General features: G+C 46.5%; 1 protein-coding gene and 1 pseudogene across 2 annotated transcripts in view; both read right to left on the reverse strand.

Annotated features, from left to right (window-relative positions):
* Positions 1–26167, reverse strand: part of LOC146187569 (uncharacterized) — a 378746-nt gene that overhangs the window by 244572 nt on the left and 108007 nt on the right. For both annotated transcript variants that reach the window (XM_084605785.1, XM_084605786.1), the window contains exon 2: positions 7181–7402. In XM_084605785.1, the coding sequence (XP_084461911.1) occupies positions 7181–7402 (222 nt within the window). The remainder of the gene's footprint in view (positions 1–7180; positions 7403–26167) is intronic.
* LOC146187570 (uncharacterized) lies at positions 12983–14292 on the reverse strand (annotated as a pseudogene).

The raw sequence follows: 26167 nt of genomic DNA on the forward strand, positions 1-26167 counted from the left end.
ACTGCACACGGATGCCAGTAACGTTGACCTCGTTTCGGTCCTTGTTCAGTGGCAGGACGGCGCAGAACGTGTCATTGCTTACGCCTGTCGCACTTTGTCCCGTTCCGAAGTTAATTATTCAACTACCGAAAAGGAGTGCCTCGCTGTTGTGTGGGCAGTCATGAAATTTCGTCCATATTTGTACGGTCGTCCGTTTCGTGTCGTGAGCGACCATCACTCTCTGTGTTGGCTGGCAAACCTGAAAGATCCATCGGGTCGGCTTGCTCGATGGAGCCTTCGGTTGCAACAATTTGACGTTACAATCGTGCACAAGTCCGGCAAGAAACACAGTGATGCTGACTGTCTGTCCCGCGCCCCTACTCCCTGCCGCGCGGACGGTTCCGATGACGATTCCGTTTTCCTCGGTGTTATCGCGACGTCCACCTTATCCTGAAAGCAGCGGGCTGACTCTGAACTTTTGCCCCTCATTGAATACCTTGAAGGAACCGTGTCATCTCCTCCTCAGCTCTTCAGGCGCGGACTGTCGTCATTTTGCCTGCGTGATGGTGTGCTCTACAAAAAGAACTACGGTCCAACAGAAACTGCTTATCTGCTTGTAGTACCCACAACGCTACATGACGAAGCTCTTCGTGCGTGCCACGATGACCTTTCTTCCGGCCATCTCGGGTTTTCTCGCACATTGGCACGGATACGCCGAAAGTACTACTGGCCCAGGCTAGCTGCCGTTGTGCACCGCTACGTCCGTACCTGCCGTGAGTGCCAGCGGCGGAAAACACCACCCATTAAACCAGCTGGGCTCTTACAACCTATCGATCCCCCGAAATTCCCATTTCAACAGGTCGGCATGGACTTACTGGGCCCATTTCCGAAGTCCTTCATGGGTAACAGGTATATAGCGGTTGCCACTGACTACCTTAGCCGCTACTGTGAGACCAAGGCCATTCCCCGAGGTACCGCAGATGAAGTTGCGCATTTCTTCATTCACAACATTGTACTCCGTCATGGTGCGCCAACAGTCGTCTTAACTGACAGAGGAACCTCGTTTACGTCGGCACTCACGAGTGAGGTACTTCGACTCAGTGGCACCACCCACCGCAAGACAACAGCCTATCATCCTCAAACTAATGGACTGACTGAGCGGCTTAACAAGACAATTGCCGATAAGATTTCTATGTATGTAGACGACGATCATGGGAACTGGGACCGAATTCTTCCGTACATCACGTTCGCATACAACACTGCACTCCAGGAAACAACACGCTTCACTCCATTTCATTTGATTCATGGACGCGAACCCTTGACTATGCTGTATGCCATGCTTCTTCCAGATTCTGCTCCCTTCACTGTCGTGGGGGCTGACCAATTTATTCGTGACGCAGAAGCTGCACGCCAGCTTGCCCGACAGCGAATTCGGCACCAACAAGTACACGACGCCCAGCGCTACAACCTGCGACACCGAGAGGTGACTTACACGCCCGGCGACCAAGTCTGGGTTCCATACCCAGACTTGGTCGCCGGGCGTGTAAGTCATACGGTGAGCCCAATACGGTTGCTAGGGCGCTCTGAAAAGCTTCTGCGGCGATACTTTGGACCTTACGAGGTGCTCCGCCGCCTCAGCGCGGTGAACAACGAGGTGCTACCACAAGGCACTGTACGCTCGTCTCGGCAGCCGAAATCTGAAATAGTTCACGTTGCCAGAATGAAGCCATATTACAATCGTTAAACCATTTCAGGGTCCAAACCAGAGCCAGATACTTTCCCGTATAGTTTGCCCCGCTTTTCGACTATTCCCCTATGCTTGCGGCATCGGGTCGATGCCCTTTGAAGGGGGGCAATGCCACACCGCTGACCATCTTCTGGCGCCACCAAGTGGCCGAATGTCTTGGCACGTGGCTAAGCATCATCCTCGTCTCTCTCGAGTTCTCGTTTGATTAAAAAAGGGCCAGCTCGGTTGTTGTGCTGCTTGCTACTTGTGTTGGTGACAATATAATGGGTGAAGACGTGCCGTTTGCAACTGATGCGGGCGGAGAGAAGAGCGAGCGCGCGTTTCCCTTGCGCGTGAACGGCGGTAGCAGAGGCGATACAGTGGGGCGGTGGTCACCCCACCGAGGCGCGGCGGGAGCTGGAAACAGACCCCATTGGTGAAGCCTTAAGAGAAGAGAAGCGCGCTCTCCTTCGAGACTGGCCGTGGCCCACTGTGAGCGGCGTGAAGGCTAGGGGCCAGTGGTATTATGCTTCTATTTAATAAGGTGGCAGCGACTGATCTCTTATGTGCAGCTGGGTGGACTGATTTAAAGTTAAGGTAACGTCCTGTGTACATAGGTTTTCTATAAACGCTGTAAGATGGCTCGCCAATATCGCGCTTTAGCAAGACGTCTAGAAAGACAACGTGCCGTTCGACCTTAGTGGTGAAATCAATGCCGTCTTCTATGGAGTTTAAATGCAACGAAAAAGCAGGCAAAGCCTCTTTTTTAATTATGCTGAAGCAGCCGTCTACATATCTGAGAAAACCTTTTAGGAACATGGGCGAATGTTTTCAGGGCACGGCGTTCGACAGATTCCATGGTGAAGCATACGACGGTAACGGAGGCACCGGTTGAAGTGCTTTGAAGTTGACGGTAAAGCAAGCCTTGAAAGACAAAATACATATTGCTGAGGCAGAACTGTATGAGTCTGGAAAGATCAGGACCGTGAATAGGGCTCCTTTCAGGTAAAGAGCTGTCAGATGCGGGGGCAGAAGAGCAGGCTTTTATGGAAAGGTCAACAGGGAGGCACGTGAAAAGCGACTAGACGTCGAACGAGAACAGCAGCCCGTTGTCTTCCGGTGATATGTCGCTTACCTTCTCGATGAAGTGAGTCAAATGCCGTACGTATGTCGAGCGACAACCAACAAGAGGCGAGATGATGCGATGAAAGTAGCCAGATAAACTCTGGACGGGGGAACGACTGCAGTCCACGATGAGAGGCATCGGCATACCAGTCTTGTGCACATTGGGAAGACCGTAGAGAGCGGGAGCCGAACCGTTGGTGCGCAGCAGCCTGAGGTAAAGTGGTCCGGGGGCCGGAGGGATTAAACTGATGGCGTCGGCGAGAACGTTCTGTAAATCGCGCTTTACCTTTGTGGTTGGGTCCCTGTCAAGTCGGCAGTAGATGGCGTCATCTTCAAGTAGATTCTGCACGCGCTTAGGTTCTACCTCAGCAACACGTATTTTGTCTTTCAAGGCTTGTTTTACCGTCCACTTCAAGTCACTTCAATGGATGTCTCAGAGTTACTCTCGCGAACCTCTCCATGGAATCTGTCGAACGCCGTGCCCTGGAAACATTCGCCCATCCTCCAAATAGTTTCCTCAGATATGTAGACGACTGCTTCTGCATAATTCAAAAAGACGCTTTGCCTGATTTCTTGTCGCGTTTAAACTCCATAGAAGACGCCATTGATTTCACCACCGAGGTCGAGCCAAACGGCGCGTTTTCTGTTCCTTGGTAAAAAGCAATTTTGGCACGCTATCTTCCAGCGTTTGTAGAAAACCTACGCACATCGGCCCTTAATTTTAAATGAGTCTACCCAGCTTCACGTAAGAGACCAGTCGCTTTATTAAATTGAAACAAGCGCATATACCGTCCTCCCGAAGACTAGGCAAATAACGTTGATGTGGCGCGGCAAGAACTTTCACGCAACGACTACCCGACATCTTTTGTGGTTTCGGCTGAAACACAGCTGTGTCGATCTGCATGTGAAAGTGCTGTGTTTTCTTCCGCCCTGAAACGTGCCGGTGTTCCCTACGCCCATGGAATCAGCGAGTAGTTTGCACTCATCCTGCGCACCTTGAACGTTTACAGTGCCCACGTTCTGACCGATAAACTGCGACATGCAACGTAAAGAACGTTCTTTGGAAATGAAAATATCCCGGCATGGTTTACAGCATTCCTTCCTCTGACTGCGACTTTGTTTACATCGGTGAAACTGGCAAATTTGAAAGGCGCCTTAAAGATCATAAATAATGACGTCAAAAACAAAATAATGAACTCCAGTGCTATCGCCAAGCACTCCGTACCGAAACAGCACGTTATCGACTGAATAAGGCGCATGTTCTTGCAGCTGAAAGAGAAAACATTCCCTCGCCTTCACCTGGAATTGTTCACCATACAAATGACCAGTCACACCGTGAACCGTAACTGCGGAAATCTGACAAATGATTACGCATGCTTCCTTTTTAAACATATATCAGCTCGTGCCTTGTCATTTGTTTACTGTGAACTCCCGTACGGGAGCCATGTCTTTCATTGCGCCTGATTTCGAGCCGCCGCGTGGTCCCTTGAACAGCCGAGGGCAGAAGAAGTTAGCTTACGCACTCGAGCCATATTCTTAAAGGATGAGCCCCCAATAATGTAGTACCTTACACTGATAGGGCAGGATAGGGGAGGATATTGGAAGTAGCAGGCAAAATAAGATTCAACTAGGGTTAACCAGAGTTACACCACAACTACTTTTTTCTGTTGTGTTTTTGCTTGCATCAAAAATATCAATCTCGATCAGATTCGTCAAATTCTCCATTTCACGCAAGCTGTGGTTCTCAAGCGGTGAGCATTGCACCAACTGCGCGTGAACGATGGGTGTTAACCCTTTGTAGGGCAATGGGACATATACATCCCACTTTTTACGCCGCAGAAAAGGGCTCTTCAAAGGCATTGGGACGCTTGCATCCCGTTTTTTACTGTGCTGCCATCTACCAGCGGATGCTGTAATTACTCCTGGAAGTAGTTTTGCTGCTTCTACGACAGGTGGTGCTAGGCGTCCGTTGTTTGGAAAATTGTGTCTCCGTTCGGAAAGGCAAAGAATTTTTTTCCTGGTGTGTCTCCAAACAAGAATAATTCGAGATGTCAGGTGAGTGTTTCCGTTTCTGTGCTTCAAAACTGAGCCCAGTAGCTTGTTTTAATCGCATTTTTTGAGGAATAAAAGCAATACTTAGCCTGAAAATCTTGTATAAATACGACCACCCTTAGAAAACAGCATGAAGTATGCTAGGCCTAACTTCCCGCTTTTCGGTGACGATGTGTTGAGGGATACGTTACTCAAACTTTTGTATTTTGTTTGCTCTTGAAAACGCAGATAAACGATTCCTAACGGCAGCAGAAGCGCTTGAGCTATATTTTAGCCTTCCGGACGACCCCACTTCGAGTGACTCGGATGAGGATACAGACGACGACTTCGTACCCGAGCTCGCTCCGCCGGACTCGGATGAAGAAAGCGGCGACGATGGAGCAGCAGCTTCAACAAGCAGACATAAAAAGCGCAAGGCTACTTACACCAGAAAGACAAGAAAACGAACGAAAGCGCCTGAAGTTTCTGCTGAAGAAGTCGAAGAGGAGCCTGGTTTCTGGGGTAGCAGCGAACCGGAGCATGCCGTCCGCGACCCGAAAATTTGGGACCCACAGTTCTCATCAAAATCACCGACGACGCCATGTGAAGCTTTTGCTCTATATTTTGACGACAGTGTCATGCATACACTAGTAACAGAGACAAACCGGTTTGCAAAGCAGAAAGACCGCAAGCACTGGAAAGAGCTGACAATTGATGAACTTCGCGCATATTTTGGCATACTGCTGCTGATGAGCACCAATCCAAGGCATCAAATGTATCTATACTGGAGCAGCGACAGTTTCTTCAATTGCCCTGACATATCAAGGATCATGTCATTCCGCCGTTTTCAAAACATTATGAACTGTTTACACATCAACGACCTCACCAAAGAAAAAAAGAAAGGTGAAGACGGGTACGACAGATTGTCGAGAGTACGCCCTCTCATACAAGCGCTGAATGCCAGCTTCAAGCGGCAATACACTCGTCTTCCCATCAAGCCATTGACGAGAGCATGATACGCTTCAAAGGGCGGTCATCTTTGAAGCAATACCTCCCTATGAAGCCCATAAAACGCGGATATAAGGTTTGGTGCCGCGCTGACTCCCAGACAGGATACCTGATTGATTTTCAGGTTTATGAAGGGAAAGGTGCCGACCGCCCAGCCGGCATGGGTCTCGGAGAACATGTTGTGCTCTCCCTGCTTGATGGTGTGGAGCCTGGCACACAGCTATATTTTGATAATTTTTTTACATCCACACGGCTAATGGAGGCCTTGAAAGAAAAGGGAATTCTGGCAGCGGGGACCGTTCGAACAAATCGCAAGGATCTCCCTGAAGAAATCAGACATGATAACAAGCTGCAAAAGGGTGACTATGTATGGCGGACAAAAGGAAACATAACGGCTTACCAGTGGAAGGATACGAAAAACGTCCACGTACTTTCCAACTTTCATCACCCGAATGACACTGCGGACGTTGTTCGAATGCTCGCCAATGGCTCGTCCGTGTCTGTCCAATGCCCAAAGGCTATCTCAGACTACAACACCTGGATGGGTGGAGTCGACAAGTTTGACCAGAGGAGAAATGCGTATCCGGCAAACAGAAGATCTAAGAAGTCCTGGTACCGAATTTTCTACTTTCTGCTGGATGCAGCAGTAGTGAATGCTTTCCTCCAAATGAAACAAGACAATCAAATGAACTACCTGTGGTTCCGGCTGGTCCTCGGTCGCCAGCTGATTAACGGCCAAACCTTCAAAGGCTCTAACAATCGCCCTTATAAAGCCAACAAAGAAGGTACCAAAAATGGACAAAAAATGGTAGGAGTTGAGGACGAAGTCCGATTTCTGGGAGGTGGACACCACCCTCAGAAGGTCGCGAAAAGGAGGCGATGTCGCTGGTGCTCGAGTACCAAGAAAGAAGCTCGCACCAGTCTTTTGTGCTCTGCATGCAATGTGCCGCTTTGCGCAACATGTTTTGGGCCTTTTCATGCTGGTCGGAAGTAAACTGAAAGCCCTTGAGAGGCAATGGGACAAATACGTCCCACTTCCTGAAATTCCACTGAGTGTCAGTGGGACACATATGTCCCACTTTTATTTAATAAACTACTTGTTTATATGGCATGAAATTTCGTGCAAACTATTTCTGTTGGCTTCGTTTAGTCAAATAACACAACACTTTTCTTAGTTTCTGAAAAAAATATACCGTGCCTTACAAAGGGTTAAAACAGTGAAATGCTGTCTTCAGTTGTTCGCTCCTTTTTCTTTGCTCCCCTGACAATTCCTACAAGCATTTTGGCGCCAAAATAGGGATGTGAGCGTACCTGCATCTCGTAGAGCGGTATACGGGCGTCGGCCACCCTGTCGAGGTCGCTGAGTAGCGGGCTCACATGGATGTTGGCCCAGCGAAGCGTCAGTCTCTGGTTGGACTCGTCGCACTGGCACTCCTCGGACAGCATGGTGAGCTCATTGCACAGTGTGGCCACCACGGGCTGACAGCACACGGCAACCACGAGCCGAGCGGCCGTCCACCACGCTCCGCGTCTCTGCAGAACATTGACTTGATCTCAAATACCACTTGGCATCCAGCAATTTTTCGCGCGAGGGTAGGGAGCTTCTCTAATATGCGGACTACGCTGCAGTGAAGGGATCCTTTGGACCACCTGCGGTTTTTTAACTCGCATATGTACGCGTTTTGCTTTAGTTCAGAAGCTACCAGCATCGTATACCCTTCTCATGGCTTGCGGACCACCACACAACCTCCAGGAGGGGATCTGATATGTCTTTGATGGCAATGCATCGTCTCACGTCAGTCGTCATGAAAGAGAGCGCCGCCATCGAACACCTCAAGGATACCATGTAAATAACCAATAAGGTAGAAGATTACTCACTCACGCAAAATTTGGAGGTCATGGGTTTGGATCCTTCCACGTACTTGTCTTTTTCTGCCGTTTTTTAAAAGCTTCTGTCCTTATTATTTCTTAGCATAGTACATTATTATTTCACATAATAAATTATCCCCTATGGTTGCGTTGCTGCAAATTGCTGTTGGCTGCATTTGTGCTTGTACAACGAATACCTCGTTTTCTCTTCGTTCGTTTGCCTATTGAATAAACATGTATACATTTTATTCCCAGCCTATCACCCACAAGCATTGGATGCGCTCAGTGCTATGCTGTGTGCGCGTATTTCAAGACGCAGTCCGGCCGCCGTTCGGTGCATGCTGCGCACTTAAACAGCAAAATGATCTCCCTGCGCCACATCTCCGCAAAAACAAGCACAAACATAAAATAGAGCAACACGTATGACCATTAGTCGCAGCCTCGTGCAGAATACTAGCACTTTCTGTCAATAAATCTGATCAAGGAAGAATATAGGAATATGTAATCAAGCATTCATACACACAGAGCGACAAAGGGATAACACAGACCACAAAGCGCTGAATTCAACAAAGCTCTACTGCCTTGTGCGACGAAACATGTAGACTATAACGCGCGCGCAGCATTGAAATGAAAAGTAAATTGTCATGCTAAATCTGGAAGCGGCATCTCTATGGCAACGGAAAAAAGGAGCTAAAATTCAAAACGCATGAAATCAGGAATTCCTACCCTATATGCTTAACTGAATATCCTAAAAAACGACGCTCTTTTATTCGACAGCAATACTGAGCCAGGTTTCGAGCCGTTGCGTGGTCACGGCGGAGACCACGCTTTACCTTGAAAACCCGAGGAGGAGAAGAAGAAGGAGACTCTCTCGCCTCATACTCAAAGGATGAGCTTAAGTTGGTTTGTACGGTTTAACGCCCCAAAGCAACTCAGGCTATGAGAAATGCCGTAGTAGAGGACTCCGGAAATTTCGACCACCTGGGGTTCTTTAACGTGCACTGACATCGCACAGCACACGGGCGCCTTGCTTTTCGCCTCCATGGAAAAGCGGCCGCCGAGTCCGGGGTTCGATCCCGCGTCCTTGGGAACAGTAGTCGAGCGCCGTAACCACTGCGCCACTCCGGCGGGGTGGATGAGCTTAAGTGTCCCCAATAATGTAACACCTTACACTGATAGGACGTGAAAGGGTAATAATGTAGCAGGCGAAACAAGCTTCCGCCGTTGCTATAGCAATTCAGCTAGGGTTAACCAGAGTTATTGCACTGACGACGTCTTCCCTTCGTTCAGACATCTGCCTGTTTGGTCTATGTACAGCAGCGGTATCGAGTAGACAACATATTTTAGGCATTTTACATAACGTCTTCATTTCAAAAAAGGACAGCTGTTGTTTGCACACGGTCGAATTCACCTTCGTGCTCAATTTAGAAAGCCTCACTGATGCACGGAACACTACCTACACCTATATGTTTACATTGTGGGCGATGGTGTGCCTGTAAGGAATTACCCTACTTTTTACTTTCGATCTCTACAGCGCCACCTTTGCCTAAAGCCACATTTTTGCTCTCTGCGGGCATGATTTCAGCTACAGACAGCAGTGTACACGAATACCCGGAAGCTTTCAACCAGGTCACCTGGCGACTGAAGGCCCGTTCTTGTCTATGGTGGCGCGAGTTAGCGAGAGCATTACAAAAAAAAGCGTTTACAATTGCACAAGTTTGGAGTGTGCTGAACCAAACGAAAGTACCGTTTTGTTCGCGGTTCATAAGCTCAGTACACAGTCACTGCGATTGGTGGGTGAAATTTTGAATATGTGCATATTGAAGCTGCGTTGCACGACTTCGCGCGACGTCAAAAAGAAAGTAAAAGAATAGGATGTTAAAATTATTTTGCGCAATAAGTCAGATCATTGATGTTTTGGGGAAGAAAGCAATTAATGAAATGCGGTCTTTCGCTGCAATTCTTTCAAGTAGCCCCACCGGTTTTAACAAACAAAAATTGAAGGACGCTCGAATGGCAACTCCGGCGATAGATAAAAATGTAAAAATGACCTTAAATGGGTCATATGACAGGTAACATTTCAGCATGAACTGATTATTGCATTTCACTCCACATACGTTAAATTATTATTCCTCGAAATTTGAACTCATTCGGTGCCCCCCCCCCCCCCCCACCAGTACATATTTTCAAAATAACTTTTGTTTAATAATTCGAAAGCAGCTTCCTGATTTGTCAACCATGGGCCGCTGACGTCACAACGACATATCATCCCCATGTCGTCTGCTGTTCGCGGTGTTGGCGGCATTTTGCATGCACGGCGTGGACGGTAGTCGCTGATAGCTTTTTTTTTCAGTAAAAAGATTTATTCTGTATATTCTTCTTTCTTTGAGAAGCCTCCACTAAAATATGAGACGTTAGTTATCCTCAGACAGTGTAGTGATTGTTGAGGAGGCCGAAATCGATAGGCTCATGCTGTATTATTTAAGAATGCAATCAGAAGCATATTATTCCAACGCCATGAGAGTTAACTTGTTATAGCAACAAGCGCTCCCTCATATCAATGTTGTATGGGCGTTTCTGTGCTGTCGTGCCGGGATTCCGATAGTGAGAGCCAAGCGACCACGCTGCTCCAGAACCAAACGCAAAAATGCTTTATTTAAATCCCCCTCGTCTGGGCATCAGCTTAGAAGACGCCACTCGTAGGTTCATAGTAGAGTTACTGTATATGCTGCCAAAGGTTCATAAGTAGTGACCGCAACATCTCCCCCCCCCCCTCCTCAGTGACGAATGCAAGCGGTCCAGTGGTACTACACGGCAGCCGATGCGGGTAAGCACAACACCATCACCAAGACATGTAGAAGGTCCCGCTGTAACAGGCGGCGGTGAGGCTGGAGAAGTGCAGGACCTGCTACCCTGAGCACAAGGGAAACAAGATGTCGACGATTCCACTTCAGAATCGTTCCTCAACCCATTTCGACGACCAAGGACATTGGACGCTGTGCCAATTGCTCAGAACTGTAGCAAGCACCTGGTCGGGTCGAACCCAAACCTGTTCACCGGACTGAAGTGATGGCAGATCCCCGATGCCATGACGTCAGTTGAAGTACTTTGCAGTTCTTTTCTTGTAAGGTCATCTTTTAGGGCTACCTCCTCCCTTTTAGGCCAGTGTGGACGAAGCTTTTAATCCAGCGTTGGGACTCCAGTTCTCAGTTCTCTTCCAATAAGGAGCTGAGCCGGGCTGAAGCCACTCACACCTGGTGTATCCCTATAGCTGAGAAGGGCCAAGTGAGGTTCTTTTGCCTTACGAAAAATGCCTTTCACAGTCCGGATCATTTGCTCTGCCTCTCCGTTAGACTGGTGATTTGGTCGAAACCATAAGACGCAGCGAATGCGGCAAATTCACGTGAAGAAAATGGCGGACCGTTGTCTGACTTAACCTGTTGCGGCATCCCTTGATGGACGAACAGGCTTTTAGCACCTCAGTGAGCACTGGAGCTGTTGTACTTTTCAGTGTTACCACCTCCGGGAACCGGGCGTAGTAGCCCACTACCATCAAAAAGGTTTGAGTGTTGTGCTGAAAGAGGTCCATGCCCAGAACTTCCCAAGGACGATCAGGGAGGTTTATAGGAAGGAGTCGTTCCGCTCAATTCACTAGAGTAAGGGCACACCTTTCACAGCTGGTCATCATGCAGGTTATCTCCGCTGGTATGCCAGGCCACCACACAGGTTCACGAGCGAGGGCCTTGGTGCGATGATGCCCTGATGTACTTCATGCAGAGGCGTAGACTGCTGGCCTCATTGCTGAGGGGATCCGGAGGCGAGGGCCTTTGAGGGGAAGACCATCACAAACAGAAAGCTCATCCTTCCGTGATTAATACTTTGACACGTGAGAAGGTATCTTGGCCAGCCGTGCAGGTAGACAGAGATGAGCGTGGTGCATTATCCATCACAACTTTGGGCATTCCTAATATCGTGCATGTTCACAGGAAGCACATCTGTAGCAGAAACCACGACTTTGGTAGCAAAACGTCCCACAGTGTCTACTGGATGCACATTTGGAGGGATGCCAGGCAATGCATCCGCTGTAGCCAACAATTTTCCTTGCACGTGCATTATCTGAAACTGGTAAGGCATTGTCTTAAGCCTCCGTTTGCACCCTCGGAGGAAGCACGTCAAGTTCCATTTTGCCAAACAATGACAGAAGAGGAAGGTGATCAGTTTTTACGGTGAAGGTGATGCCTCTGATGAACTCGTCGAAGTTCTGGATAGCGCACGTTGTAGCCAAGGCCTCTTTGTTTGACTGCAAGGCCTGTTTGATTCTACCTTTGTTCTGTGGTCATCATTGCCCTTGAGGCAGAGGCTACTGGCCTCTATTCACCAGTCGGTTCTACTTGTAGCAGGTCTGCTTCGAGTCCAAAAGAGCTGGCGTCGGCAGAGGCTGTTGTGGCATACGATGGGTGGTACTTGGTCAAGCAGCGTTCAGAGGTCAGAAGTTGCTTGACTTTTTTTAATGCAGCTTACTGTTCATGCTGCCAAGTGTACCTATCATTCTTGTTGAGAAGGATGCGCATGAGAGCAGTGATTTCCGAAATATGAGATAAGAACCTGGCAAGATGATTTACCATCCTGAATATACGTCTGACACCTGCAACGTCTGTGGGAGGTGACATTGCACACACTGCGCCGATCTTGCCCGGCTCTGGCTTGATGCCTTGTGCTGAGGCAACGATACCTAGGAGGGAGACTTCAGATACACCAAAACAAGACTTGTCTTTGTTCAAGATGATACCTGCAGTTGTAAGACAAGTCAACACTTGCTCAAGTCGCACATCGTGCTCCTGCTTGGTACGTCCAAAAACAAGAATATCGTCAATCATGTTGACAACACCCTCCTGACGCTCAAGGGATCTTGGGCATTTGCTTTTGAAAATACTCCGGGGTGGAATTTATGCCGAAGGCCAGTCGGCAAAAACAATAGCGACCGAAAGGTGTGCTCGAAGTTGTCAATATTTGCGAGTCTTCTGAAAGCTTGACTTGGTGGAAGCTTCCAGTTTCATCGAGCTTCGAAAAAACGGCTGCGTCACCGATGAGCCCAAGAACTTGTTCAACGGTAGGCAAAATCTGTCTTTCCCTGAGAACCACTTTGTTTAGTCGAGTCAGATCAACACAAAGACAATACTTTCTATTCTTTTTTGGTACTACTACCAGTCCTACACACCACAGAGTTGGTTTATCAATACGGCATCATTCGAGTTTTCCAAATTCTTGCCGAATAACTTCACGCAGCGTGATTGGTATCCGCCGAGGTGCACTAATTGAGAATGGCACATCTTGTTTCAAACGAATGGTGTACTCTTCTCTGAGCGTGCCGAGGCCACGAAACAGTTCAGCATGAAGCGTTGGCTCAGGAGTGTTGACTGTACCCAAACATTTAACAACTTCAAGAGCTTGGATGGCTGGTAAACCCAGTAAAGGTACTAAAAGGGATTCAATGACGTGAATACACTCGAAGCTTGTCTTCCCTTGCCAAGATAGATGTGCCAAATACGAACTCTGTAAACGCAGGGGTTGGCCACCAGGCCCTGTCAAAATAGCGTCTACCTTGGCGAGCTCAGCCGGGACTGCGGGGAAGGGACCTGGGACTGCGGAAACCTCAGCCCTCGAGTCTACTTTGAACTGAGCTGTGTAGTTGACGACTGTGTAATATTTGATACATGCGTGCATTTAGATAGCATTGACTTTGGCCTGCCTCGACTTCCTGGAGCGGAAAACTTCAGCAAAATGACCTTTCTTACCACAGCAGTTGCAGATAGAGCTCCTTGCCGCGCACTTTGAGCGTGCATGATATGCGCAGCCGCAGAAGAAACAGACCGGACTCTCACGTTCAGACTTCGTGCCCGTTGATCGCGTTATGGCGTCAACCGGCTGTCGCGAAAACGTTTGAGTCGCAGGATCGATGTTCACCATGCCTTTCGAGGTAGCTTGTGCGAGTGAGCATTCCTTGTCCGCGTCCTCGAACTGACGAGCTTGCGACCAGGCTTCTTAGAGAGTTACCTTCAGGGAGCCGCAAAGCATTTCGGAGAGACGCGTGTTAAGCAGTCCAACGACATACCTGTCGCGGACCAAGCGTTCTTCTACCGCCGGTGACGCGTAGTTGAAATGTTTGACTAACTTGAACAGTTCGACGTAAAATGCGTCGACACTCTTACCAGGTTGTTGAACGCGCTTGTGAAAGCGAGACGACTCATACAGTTCATTACAGCGATGCACAAAGTGCTCGGAGAAGCGTTTGGCAACTGCGTCGTAGGAGGCTAACGCGGCAACATCTAGTGAAAACGTGTCTGGCAGCGAGCGCGCTTTCGGGCCCATACATTACAGAAGCGTACGTACTGCATGTCTTGCGGAGCGTTCCGTAGTCCGCAGACAGCGACATAGTCCTCGAAGCGAGACTTTAATGAAGACCAACTTGCCAGGCTGCAGAAGTCGAACGCGTATGGCGGTTGCAGAATAAGGCCTAGCCACTGGGCCTGGTGGGCGCTTTCGTTCGGGAGCATCGTTTTGCCTTTGATGTCGTTGAGAGCTGCTTCAAGACGCGTTTTTCATGCTGCTTTCACTTCTGACACCATGTTGTGTGGGCGTTCCCATGCTGTCGTGCCGGGAGAGAGAGCCAAGCAACCACGCCGCTCCAGACCCCGGCTGGGCTTCAGCTTAGAGAGCGCCCATCGTAAGTTCATAGTACAGTTACTGTCATCATCAACATCATCACCCTGACTATACCCACTGCAGGGCGAAGGCATCTCCCATATTTCTGCAATTAACTCGGTTCTGGGCTGGCCTGCATCCACATGACCCCTGCGAGCTTCTTAACCTCATCCGCCCACCTAACTTTCTGCCCCCCTGCTACGCTTTCCTTCCCTTGGAATCCAGTTTGTTACCCTAAGCGACCATCGGTTATCCTCTCTTCGCGCTACATGTCCTGCTCATGCCCATTTCTTCTTCTTGATTTACACTAGAATGTCAGTAATTGAGTTCTTTCTCTCACCCACTCTGCACGCTTTCTATCTCTTAATGTTACCCCTGCCATTTTTGGTTCCATAGCCATCTACATTATCCTCAACTTAAGTAGAACCCTCTTGGTTAGCCTCCACGTTCCAGCCCCATAGGTGAGTACAGGTAAGATGCAACTGTTGTATACTTTCCTCTGCTTTCTGGTAAGCTGCTAGTTATAATCTGCGAGTGCTTGCCAAATGCGCTCCATCCTATCTTATTCTTCTTATTTCCTTTTTATGGTCCGGATCTGCGGTTACTACCTGTCCTAAGTAGACATATTCGCCTACTACTTCCAGTGCTTCGCTACCTAACGTAAACTGCTGTTCCTTCCCGAGGCTGTTGAACATTACCTTTCTTTTCTGCATACTGATTTCCAAGCCTACCTTTCTACTTTTCTTGTCTAGGTCATCTATCACTATTTTCAGTTCAACCCCGAGTTACTTAGCAAGGCAATGTTATTAGCTAATCGCAGATTACTCTGCAGCGTTTTAAAAGTGTTTAGATTCGTGGACGACTTTTTAATCATCACTGACGATGACAAGGCGAACTTTAGACTTTGTGATGAAAATGTATGTAGTGTTTTTAGGCGAAACAAGTGTGCAATAATCCTGACCATTGAAATGCTCCATGAAAATTCTATCAGGTTTCTTGATGATCACATGTGTTGGGGTTATGAACCTCGAGCAAAAAAAGCGCTTCTCCCTGCGGTATCAGCACACTCGAAGCTGGTATAGCGGGGTGTAGTGAAATACTGTATCAGCAATTCCCTAAATATGTCTCCTGTACGTATGCTCCGTGGAGCCCTGGCGCTACAGATTAGTCGGCTTTATGATGCTGGTTACCCTGAACTCCTTGTTAACGCCGTGGCTGATGGTATGCTTAGGAAGAAAAAAATTGGGACACGAGAAGGATGATCGCAGAAGAGTAGCTGTATTTTTATATGTGCACCAGACGTCACATAATCTGAAAAACTGAAACTATCTGTATTATGTAAGAAAACAAACTCATTCGCAACTAAGGAGAGCTCTTGCAGTATTGATCATCAAACAGCTTCGTCGATTGTCAAGAGGGTGTAGTATATCGCGTGCCTTTGTCGTGCGGCCAATAATATATCAGACAGACGGGCATATGTGTTAACACAAGATTGAGAGAACACTATCACAACGTAAAAGAAGGGAACTCAGTCTGCACTGCCGTAATTGCCACAATAAATGTGAACGGCAGCATCAGAAAAAGCCATGCGTACCAACTTTTAATCAATGCACAATTGAAAGTAAACGTCAGGATCATTGAGTTAGAGACATTATCCAGGCTGTGAAGATTGCGCGGGCGGGAGATAAGTGTGGGAGCATGCCACCGGTCTTTTTGAGCCACAAGGAACTCAGATGTTTAGATGGATGAGATTGGGCTCCTGTACTATGCTGTGGTATCATGACGAGTGTCGTTTCCCTATCCCTTTCTAAGATTTCACACTTACTGGTTTATATACATATACATGGCGCGCTTGGTGAAATAAACAGTTGGAAGTCAGCACTCTATTCTCTTGTGTCTTCCCGTCGCTTCTTTCTACCTGCGCTGTTATTGAAGTCAAGGAACCTAACCGTGCTGCCCACTCCCTATGGCCGTGCCTTATACTATAGAAAGCGTGCGTAACGCTATTTTTATATTTATTTATTTATTTATTTTTTGAATACTCTAAGAGCCCAAGTGGGCATTACGTACTTGGGGTTACGCATAAAAACAGCACAAATCATAATCTTGACACGTAGCAGTTAACAACGCACTTAACATACAGATTAAAGTGCACAGTACTACATTCACTATACCTAGGTTCATGGTATAGCACATAATGCTTAAGAAGAAAACAATATTGAAGCAAGTGAAAACAATGTTACGGTGAGTGTAGGCAACCAAGGTGTCCTGAAAGTTTCATTTGAAAATGTGATAAAGTAGTTTCATGCACTATATCACTCGGTAATGAGTTACAGTGTTCTATAGTAAACAATAGGGTTTATATTTAGCTTTTGCGTGAATATTGGCTGCAATTTGTAAGGATGATCAATCCGAGATTAAATATGATGCGATCAGCTGAAAATGGACAGTCACCGTAATATAAGCAATGAAAGAACGATAAACGAGATGACTTGCGTAAATTGATAAGGTCGGGAATATTTAGTGTGTTAGATTAGACATACTGTGAGACTGTGAGATGGCTAGATGGCATCCTCGAGGCACTGCAGATGAAGTTATGTGATGTTAAGAAGATAGTGAGAGACCGGAAAGCGTGGCGTGACATGGTCCATAGGGTCACGAAGAGTCGGACACGACTGAACGACTGAACTGAACTGAACTGAGACTGTGAGAATGAAACAAGTGATGAACCTGGTAGCTTTAATTTGACACTCAAGACAGTTAATTAATGAAACGTTGCTTGGATTCCATATTATGGAGGCATACTTTAAAGCTGACCTTATCAGAGTAGTGTACGCGTTAAGTTTTGTCCCGGAGTTGGCAAGGTGAAACGACAGGACATTTCATTTCATTTATTTGTGCCTTAAAGGCCCGGAGGCATTACATAAGGGAGGACGTACATATAGGTTTGGGAGTAATGGCTGAATAGAACGAGACTTCAAGGTTACAAAAGGAACACAGTTATATACTATCTAAGAACAAAAGAAAAGAATAATTCAAAGGGGGAAGGGAGCGGGTTTACATACAGCCTTGGGGTAGTCGTGGAACAAGACGAGAAATACACAGGTCACAGAGGTAACACAACAATATACAACCTAAAAAAAGAGTAATGAGTGATGTAAAAGCCCGTTTTCAGTAAAATAAACTAGAAAACATGATAGTACATAAGCTTACCCTGCGGTTTTAATATGACTCGGCTTATGGCAATGCGCAGTGACGATAAATATGTCGCTGGGGTTACGAAAAGGGATTAGTAAGCTTGTCGCGAAATAGATGGTGGTCAGTGCATGTAATTATGTCTTCAGGAAGGCCGTTCCAAAGCACTATGGCGTATGGAAAATACGAACTGCTCATGGCGGAGGTGCGAGCGATAATGAGTAGGATGCGGCGGCTGTGATATATGCGAGATGATGTTCTAGAGGGTGGTTTGAGCAACGAATGTCTTGGCGAACGGTAGAAGAAAGAGTGGAAAAGGCATAGACGTGAAATTATGCGACGTGATGCAAGTGTTCGTAGGTCGAGAGATCGTTTTAGTGAAGTGACGCTGGAATTTTTTGAGTATTGTGTTGTGATGAAACGAGCGGCGCGATTTTAAATGGATTCGATGTCTGAAGTGAGGTATGCTTGCTAAGGATGCCAGACAGATGACGCGTATTCTAGTTTTGGAGGTACGAATGTTGTATATGCCAGCTTTTTTACTTCGGGTGATGCGGATTTAAGATTGCGTCGAAGGAAACCAAGTGTACGTGATGCCTTTGAACAGATGGATTGAATGTGTGTTGTCCATAATAGCGATGACGTAATATGGAGTCCAAGGTATTTGTAGGATGACGTTTTAGCAATGGCCACTGATTTAATATCGTAAGTGCTGTCAATGACGGTGCGTTTGCGCGAAAATGACATCGATTGGCATTTGTTAAGGTTAAGTGGCATATTCTATCTGTCGCACCACGTTGCGATAACTGGTAAGTCCTGTTGCAGAATGGTGCAGTCGTTAGCGATGTGGATTGGGCTGTAAATAATGCAGTCGTCTGCAAATAAACATAGCATGAATTTTGTGTTAATTGGCAGGTAATTGATGTAAATGAGGAATAAAAGAGGTCGATAACCGATGGTCGTTTAGGGTAACAAAATGGATTCCAAGAGAAGGAAAGCGTAGCAGGGGGCAGCAAAAAGTTTGCTGGGCGGATGAGGTTAAGAAGTTCGCAGGGGTCAAGTGGATGCAGCTAGCACAGGATCGAGTTAATTGGAGGAATATGGGAGAGGCCTTCGCCCTACAGTGTGCTAAGTCAGGCTGATGGTGATGATGATGACAGTATCCACATATCTGGCTCATTTGCGACTCACATGAGTAAGAGTGAACCAATATATTTGAGTTAGAGTAAGCGTTAGCTCACATTTATTTGCTTACTAAACGCCGCCAGTCTTTGTCGGTACTTGAAAGTATTCGCCGCGACAACGACCTAAAGGTGGTGCCACTGTCGCACCGGTAGTTGGACGATTAGCCCTAGGTGCCCACGGCAAAACTACAAATGAGGCGGTACAGGGAGATATGGGCTGGGCATCTTTCGAAGTACGGGAAGCTCAGAGTAAAATATTATATGAGGAACGCCTGAGGAAATTGGACAGTAACAGATGGGCAGCTAAAGTATTTCAATACCTGTACTTAAAAAGCGTTGACTCACAATGGAGGAAAAGAACTAGGAAACTAACTAGTAAGTATACTAGTCACAAGGATGGAGAAATAAAGAGCATTAAGCTACAGGGGAAAAACACAGAAGTTAAAAATTGGATGAATTCGATGGAAAATAAACAGAGTGTGGAATTATACCGAAAGTGGAAAATGCAGATCAGGAAGGAATATTTCTTTCAAAGAAATATTCATTCCTGATCTGCATTTTCCACTTTCGGTATAATTCCACACTCTGTTTATTTTCCATCGAATTCATCCAATTTTTAACTTCTGTGTTTTTCACCTGTAGCTTAATGCTCTTTATTTCTCCATCCTTGTGACTAGTATACTTACTAGTTAGTTTCCTAGTTCTTTTCCTCCATTGTGAGTCAACGCTTTTTAAGTACAGGTATTGAAATACTTTAGCTGCCCATCTGTTACTGTCCAATTTCCTCAGGCGTTCCTCATATAATATTTTACTCTGAGCTTCCCGTACTTCGAAAGATGCCCAGCCCATATCTCCCTGTACCGCCTCATTTGTAGTTTTGCCGTGGGCACCTAGGGCTAATCGTCCAACTACCGGTGCGACGGTGGCACCACCTTTAGGTCGTTGTCGCGGCGAATACTTTCAAGTACCGACAAAGACTGGCGGCGTTTAGTAAGCAAATAAATGTGAGCTAACGCTTACTCTAACTCAAATATATTGGTTCAATCTTACTCATGTGAGTCGCAAATGACAAACCTGACAAACCAGGACAAACCTGACCCAACGTTAATAGTGCCATGCCCGACACACGAGCAGTGGGAGGCGGCCCTGACCAGCGACAACCTGGACCAGCAAGCCTGGATTATCCAGCTAGTCCGCAAGTCAGCTGCTGCCAGCGGAGCCCTGGACTAGGGGCACCGACCACCCAGCTCCTGCGAATATTTACTGATTATATGTTCATTAAAAGTTTTCTCTCTCTCTCTCTCTCTCAAGAGGCAGTGCCCTACTTTTGGAAGCTAGATAGGGTGCCTTAGAACACGCAGCTACAAAAAGAAATTTAACAATGAAGATGACGCATGTGCTGCATGTAGTAACTCCAGTGAAACAATTGACCATATTATACTCGAATGTAATAGTATCCATCCGGAAGTTGATGCAGGCGCAATCACTGTTCCTGAAGCTCTGGGGCTTAGAGATACCAATGGCCGGGTGAATAAACCGGCGGTGGAAACTAGCAAAAAACGACTGGAAGATTGGTGGCTTAAAAGCAGAGAAATGACATAATGTTAGTAATGTAGAAACAAAAATTTAATAAATAGAATGATGGTTTAGTTAACCAATCTAAATCAATAATTAAGATATAGGGAGAAAAATGAGCATGATAGCAACTGCTACCACCCCGTTTCAAAGAGGACGCTCCTATATTCCATCCATAGTGTGGATCGGCAGCCGGCGGCGCTCGCAGAAACGCACGCTGCGTAGGTCTGCTCCTGAGTTTACGGCAGGTTTGTTGGCGATGAAAACGTGTATACTGCAGTATTTCTGCAATATTGCAGAAAAAAATCCATTTCGCCAATGCAGCAGAAGAAGCGCGGATGTTAGGAAAACAGAGCACGCAACCACCAGTCTTCTAGATTTACTTTGTACGTTTCTTGCGCTCTACCGCGCTCACGCGCCTAATACTTGGACCTGCTTAATGAAAGCTTTGTTTTTCTTATCGACTTTTAAACAGTTTGCGCGTGTCTTATGCGAGTGAGACCGGCGAATTTAGTGTCAAGCCCACGCAGATACAAGGTTCGTGCTTTTACTTGCAGTAATTTAGATTAAATCGAGAAAGCCTGATTCATTATATCGTACTTGACTCGAGAATTAAGCAGGTTAAATGTAGCACTGCAGCAGCGTACTGCATGGCGAGTTGCTTTAGACTGAGTGCACATCAACTCTGGCCCAGACAAACACGCACAAGTATTCCCCAAAAATGAGATCACGCCGACACTATACAGGAAACCTCGCCGCACAGGAAAGCTGATTGAACACGTGTAGATGTTGTACACGTGTTCACGTGTAAAACTATTACGAACGAAATGGAGGTCGTCTTATCATGCGACTATAAAAATGTATTTATTCCCGAACTAAACACTGATATTTAAGCCCGCATGGAGCTGTTTTACTCCCCTTGTCAGAAATGAGTTTTCTCGGAAGACAGCACTTGGACGAAAAGGGATTATAACGATTATAATAGGCTACCTGTAAAGTACATTAGTCTAGGTGTATTATGTAATATTTAGTGTAACAATTAGGTGCAGGGAAGATCTTTTCTCAAACATTCGAGCATTTCTCTAAGGCAAAATGTGCTCACTATCACTTTTAAGGATGCACAGAAACCTTCAACAGCAAAAAAACAAAACAAGAAGAAAAGAAAAGAAATGCATTTTGGCCCGGGTTTAACGTATGAATGCTGAATTGGGCGAGTTGGTGCATTTGCATTTTAGGAAACGTACAGCAAAGAAGACAAGGACAAAATGAGGGATACACACTCGAACGCTTGTGTGTGAATCCCTCATTTTGTCCTTGTCTTCTTTGCGCTACGTTTCCTTAACGCATGAAAGCGGCATCGGCTATGACGGATGATTGCAGAGGATCGTTTTGGTATCGTTTTTCTTTTTTATTATTAACACCATATTTACTACGTGGGATTGTTTATTGTGCAGTCAAATCCCACAGCAGAGGAGCGCTTTTCGAAACGGTCGTGATTGAATCCCCCGTTTTCGAAATCAGCAGTCGAGCGCCCTTACCATTGAGACACCGCAACAGAGGTTTAAAAGCAAAAACAAAAGTACTCACACAACTCTATCGTGCATACAGAAGGCATAGTAGGCATAGAGTGGTCTGTTCAAACTGCATTCTGCTACCTGAAGCAGTCTGCGGTGGCATATGTTTTGGTAGCTGCGGTATTCCAAACAGAAACGGGAATATGCGATTTCTGAGCGTTTGCATTAACTTTTATTGACGGTAGCGACCTGTCTTGCTTTTACACGGCGCTAGCGACAGTACCACTTCGTTTGAGACACTGCGCATCAAAGGATCTGAGCGCCGAAGACCGCGATGAATGATGTCCTTATCCAAGCATGACATGCTCGATATGGACAAGTATATATTTTTCAAATGAAGCGTTGGGTTATAGACTGCTCCTATTTATTTTGCAAGATGCATATAGGTGAGCAAAAGCTCACAGGAACCACGAAACAAACAAAAACACTCCTCTACACGCCGCATGCGCGCGCGTAAGTCACTGCGGGCTGGCACGCGACGCGAAAACGCATCCACACTGAGTAGGTTTCGCCGCTGAGCCGCAAGGTAACGACTCTGCTCGATCTCGAGGCCAATATCACAACAGCAGAATTTTCCCCTACAATGAGCTCAATTTACTCTTACTTTGCGAAGCACGCCGGATCAGGCAGATCATTTGCTCTGAAACTCTGACATTGTTCCACCACACCTAAAATGACTGATTGCCTAATGGACGTATACAACATTGTCGGGGTTAGTTGTTGGTTCTTCAGAAAATTAAACATTTCGGAGATCACATGTGCTGCGTGACTTCACCTTCTTGGCAGGAGGGGTGAATCAATATGGCTCGCTACAAAGCTTCCTAGGTCGTGGGATATCCTCGACCGCCTTTTAAAGACGAAATCATTTCCAGGTGGGCTAGAAACTACGATTTCGGATAGTGAAGGTCACCATTCCTTTGTGTGCGAAAAGGTTTGTCACAAGCATGACGCAAGTGTCACACCCAAGACCACTGATAAGCTTAGCGATGTAGTCACCGACGTACACCAAACCTGCGGAAGCAACAGACGCAGGCGGAGCTGGAAGATGTTCTCGCAGAGCTTTCAGCTCTTGAACCACATTTTGAAGAACACAGGCAGCCGCTCCTCCTGCCCCTTCACCGTGTACAGTCACTCCTGTGACGACAGCGCTCTTTTTGCAAACAGTGGTCCAAAGCTGCTGTAAGGCTTTCTAAGGGTGGGAAAATAACAGTTTCCTTATATTGTCATATCAATAGCTTTCCCATTTATTATCAATCATAAACCTGCGCATTACGTAGGCGCTGACAAGTCTTGCAGCAGTTTATGCTACATGATTAGGCCACAACATGTTTCTATTTTACACTGTAAGGAGGGCACACAGTTAAATACCACTCACTGATAAACCTGTCATTTCTATCTTTCTGTGGCAACCAGTGCAGAACCTTTTTACTCGCAAGCAACAACTCATTCAGAAAATGGGCAGCAAAACGATTCAGAAATTTTACTCTTCGATGCATACATTCAGTGCCTGCCGGCACAACATGCGCGGGAGAAGAAGGTCCAACTATAGTGTGAGCAACCTTTCAATATTCAGTGTATATTTATTGCAAACTGTATACGTATCATTATTCAGCTGCTGGTGATTCAAAGTAACCCAATACTTCCATTCGTTATGTATGAAATGCATGGAGGAGGATCTCTTGGGATGTGGCTTGGGTCATCCAGGGAGGGGAGACTACGCCGCGTGATGAGGCATCCAGGGGTTCGCCAGGGACGGGGACAATGGCCATCTGAAGGAGACCGTGAAAATCCGGTAACTGTTTGAAGATGAAATCCTGGGAATTATAAGAAGCCATTTCTTGCTTTCATTGTGTTATCTGTGAAAAAAAGAAGAGGAACAGATTACTGAACCAAGTAGAAATCCGGTTAAGTGTAGAAATACAAAAACAAGAAAGGGGGAGCATACATGTCATTTCTAACAATGAGTCGTATGCTGCAAGCAATATAGAGCAGTCAAATATTAATTTTAAAACGTGATAAAGCATTCATAAAAAGCTGCTATGAGCTATGACCAAAACATCGTGGTTCTTGCGCTGGTTGCTATGCTGTGTTTAATGATGTCAAAATGGCACTGTAGGTGGCTGGAAATTTGCAATAGCGCCTTGACAACAGATGGACTCGAATGACAGTGGCTTTTAGGGCATCTGCTCTTTTACTGTTGAGTTGTTCCCGCTTTCAAAATCTCCAAAATTATTTACACAAATGTCTTATTTATCTCCTTATTCAAACTGACGGAAGGGTCGTGAAGAAAGAGAGCATAAAGCAAATTGCTGCAATGCATGCGAAATGTTAAAAAAAGGACATTTCTTGGTATTTTTGGAATTAATCTAAACGCTATTAACAAAACAGATTGTTGTCTGGTATCTCATCGCTCTGAGGAAAGAGAGAAGAGGGAGAATGTTCTACCTGTTTTGAACAGTTTCTTTTTGTAATTGCATGCAAACACCCTCCCAAAGACGCCTAAATCCGCGGAACGCGTGAATTTCAATACAGCTTTGTTTTGTAAAGCGTAATTTAAAGAAAACAAAAAACCTACATCGCTGTTTATGCCGTTGCTCATAAGAAGTCAATATAAATTGAAAAATCACATGCGACAACCTCCTGACAAAGCAGTTATGCGTTTCTCATGGAGAGAAAACTTCGGCAGAATAAGCTAGAAGTATGAATTGTACACCTGGAGCAATTCATGTGCGCCTAAAATTGGGTATGAAAAAAGAACAGTAGGTAAGCATTACGCATTTCCGTAAAGAGAATAAACTCAAATGAAACTGCTCGCCATTTCAGCCGCTACGTTGCGATGGAAAAGTATTCTGAGCGGTTGCGGCGGCTTAAGCAGGAAGAACGACAAGGTTTCAACAAGTTCGAAATATTTTGCTTCAGTGCCGTGGCCTTTGACGAAATTGAATGTCATTTGTATGTAAACTATCCTTAACTGGCCTGCTGCATTGCAAGAGCAAGCTCTTCTGATCTCCGGTGCATGACCGACGTCCTCCCCGGCGCAACCGATGGCAGACGACATGACAGAGATGGTCTGTATTCGGAGGATCAGTGTTACCAAAGACGAAAGTTCAAATCTCACCATTCGTTCAGCGCTGCTTTGCGCACATGTTAAGCTTGACAGTCCACAAAAAGTTATCAAGAACTCGTCCCAGAATTATCATTCTTTCTCTGCCGAAAAAAATACAAAATGTCCCATATACTGTATTTTCCAAACGTATGACGTAATGAAAACATGGGGTTACTCACATATATAGGGTCTTCCAGGCACAGCGTTTGAAGTGCGCTGCACTTCCACAACGTGTCAGATGAGGCTCTTTGTTTCCACAGTCTACGAACAGCTCCGAATGTGCTAAGTTGAATCGTTCGAATCTTGTTGAGGGTGCAGTGACGACACGGAGACGCGTTGATTAGGACAAACAACGAAAACTATTTAACTTTTGAATTATAAAAGGGGCCGTCGGCCAGAAGCACTGCACGAACGTATTTCCCATCCAAAAGGCAAGTGTAAATGAAGGATTGAGGGATGTAAGAGCCAGCGCCTCTGTGATTGCATGGGCAAGTACATTTCCCTTTCTCTCTAGTCCCGCAACCTCTGACGAAGAAACCAGATGTTGGTTTTGCAGCATCGAGCCGAGCAGACATGAATCTCGACCCGCCAGACAGCTTCCAGAGAGCTCACCATGCCATGCACACGTTGTGAGAAGAACAATCTACGCGAATGGAGGCAGGGGGGGGGGGGGGGGCGTGGAGGAGGGGAGAGGAAGCACCCGGACAGAGAATTCACAAAGACCTACTCTCCCTCCCAAGATAAGTTAGACGGAGGGCGACTGCACCTGCGACGTGCAGTCAGGCGAGAGAGAAAACAGGTTCGAGGGGTCAGCACATAAAACCACAAAGAACAAATTGCGCCTCACGACGCGGAGGATACAAACCTAAAGGGGAAGAGAGTGTTGGAGATGTCATTTGAGTGATTTTTCAGTCAGTGGCAAAACTTCGTGCGCGGAATGCGCCCGCCTTCTTCCGAGCTGTGAGCGCACTGGCTAAACAACGCGTGCGCGGGTCGCGAACTCATATACTTACTTTTATTATGCCTCTAACCAGCACTTATGCCCTACCACTGCTATATTTTATTTCCTCTTAGCCTCCCCTCGTCTCATTCA

Source organism: Amblyomma maculatum, chromosome 6 (genome assembly GCF_055883805.1).
Source record: "Amblyomma maculatum isolate TAMU_Amacu chromosome 6, ASM5588380v1, whole genome shotgun sequence".
NCBI classification, from domain to species: domain Eukaryota; kingdom Metazoa; phylum Arthropoda; class Arachnida; order Ixodida; family Ixodidae; genus Amblyomma; species Amblyomma maculatum.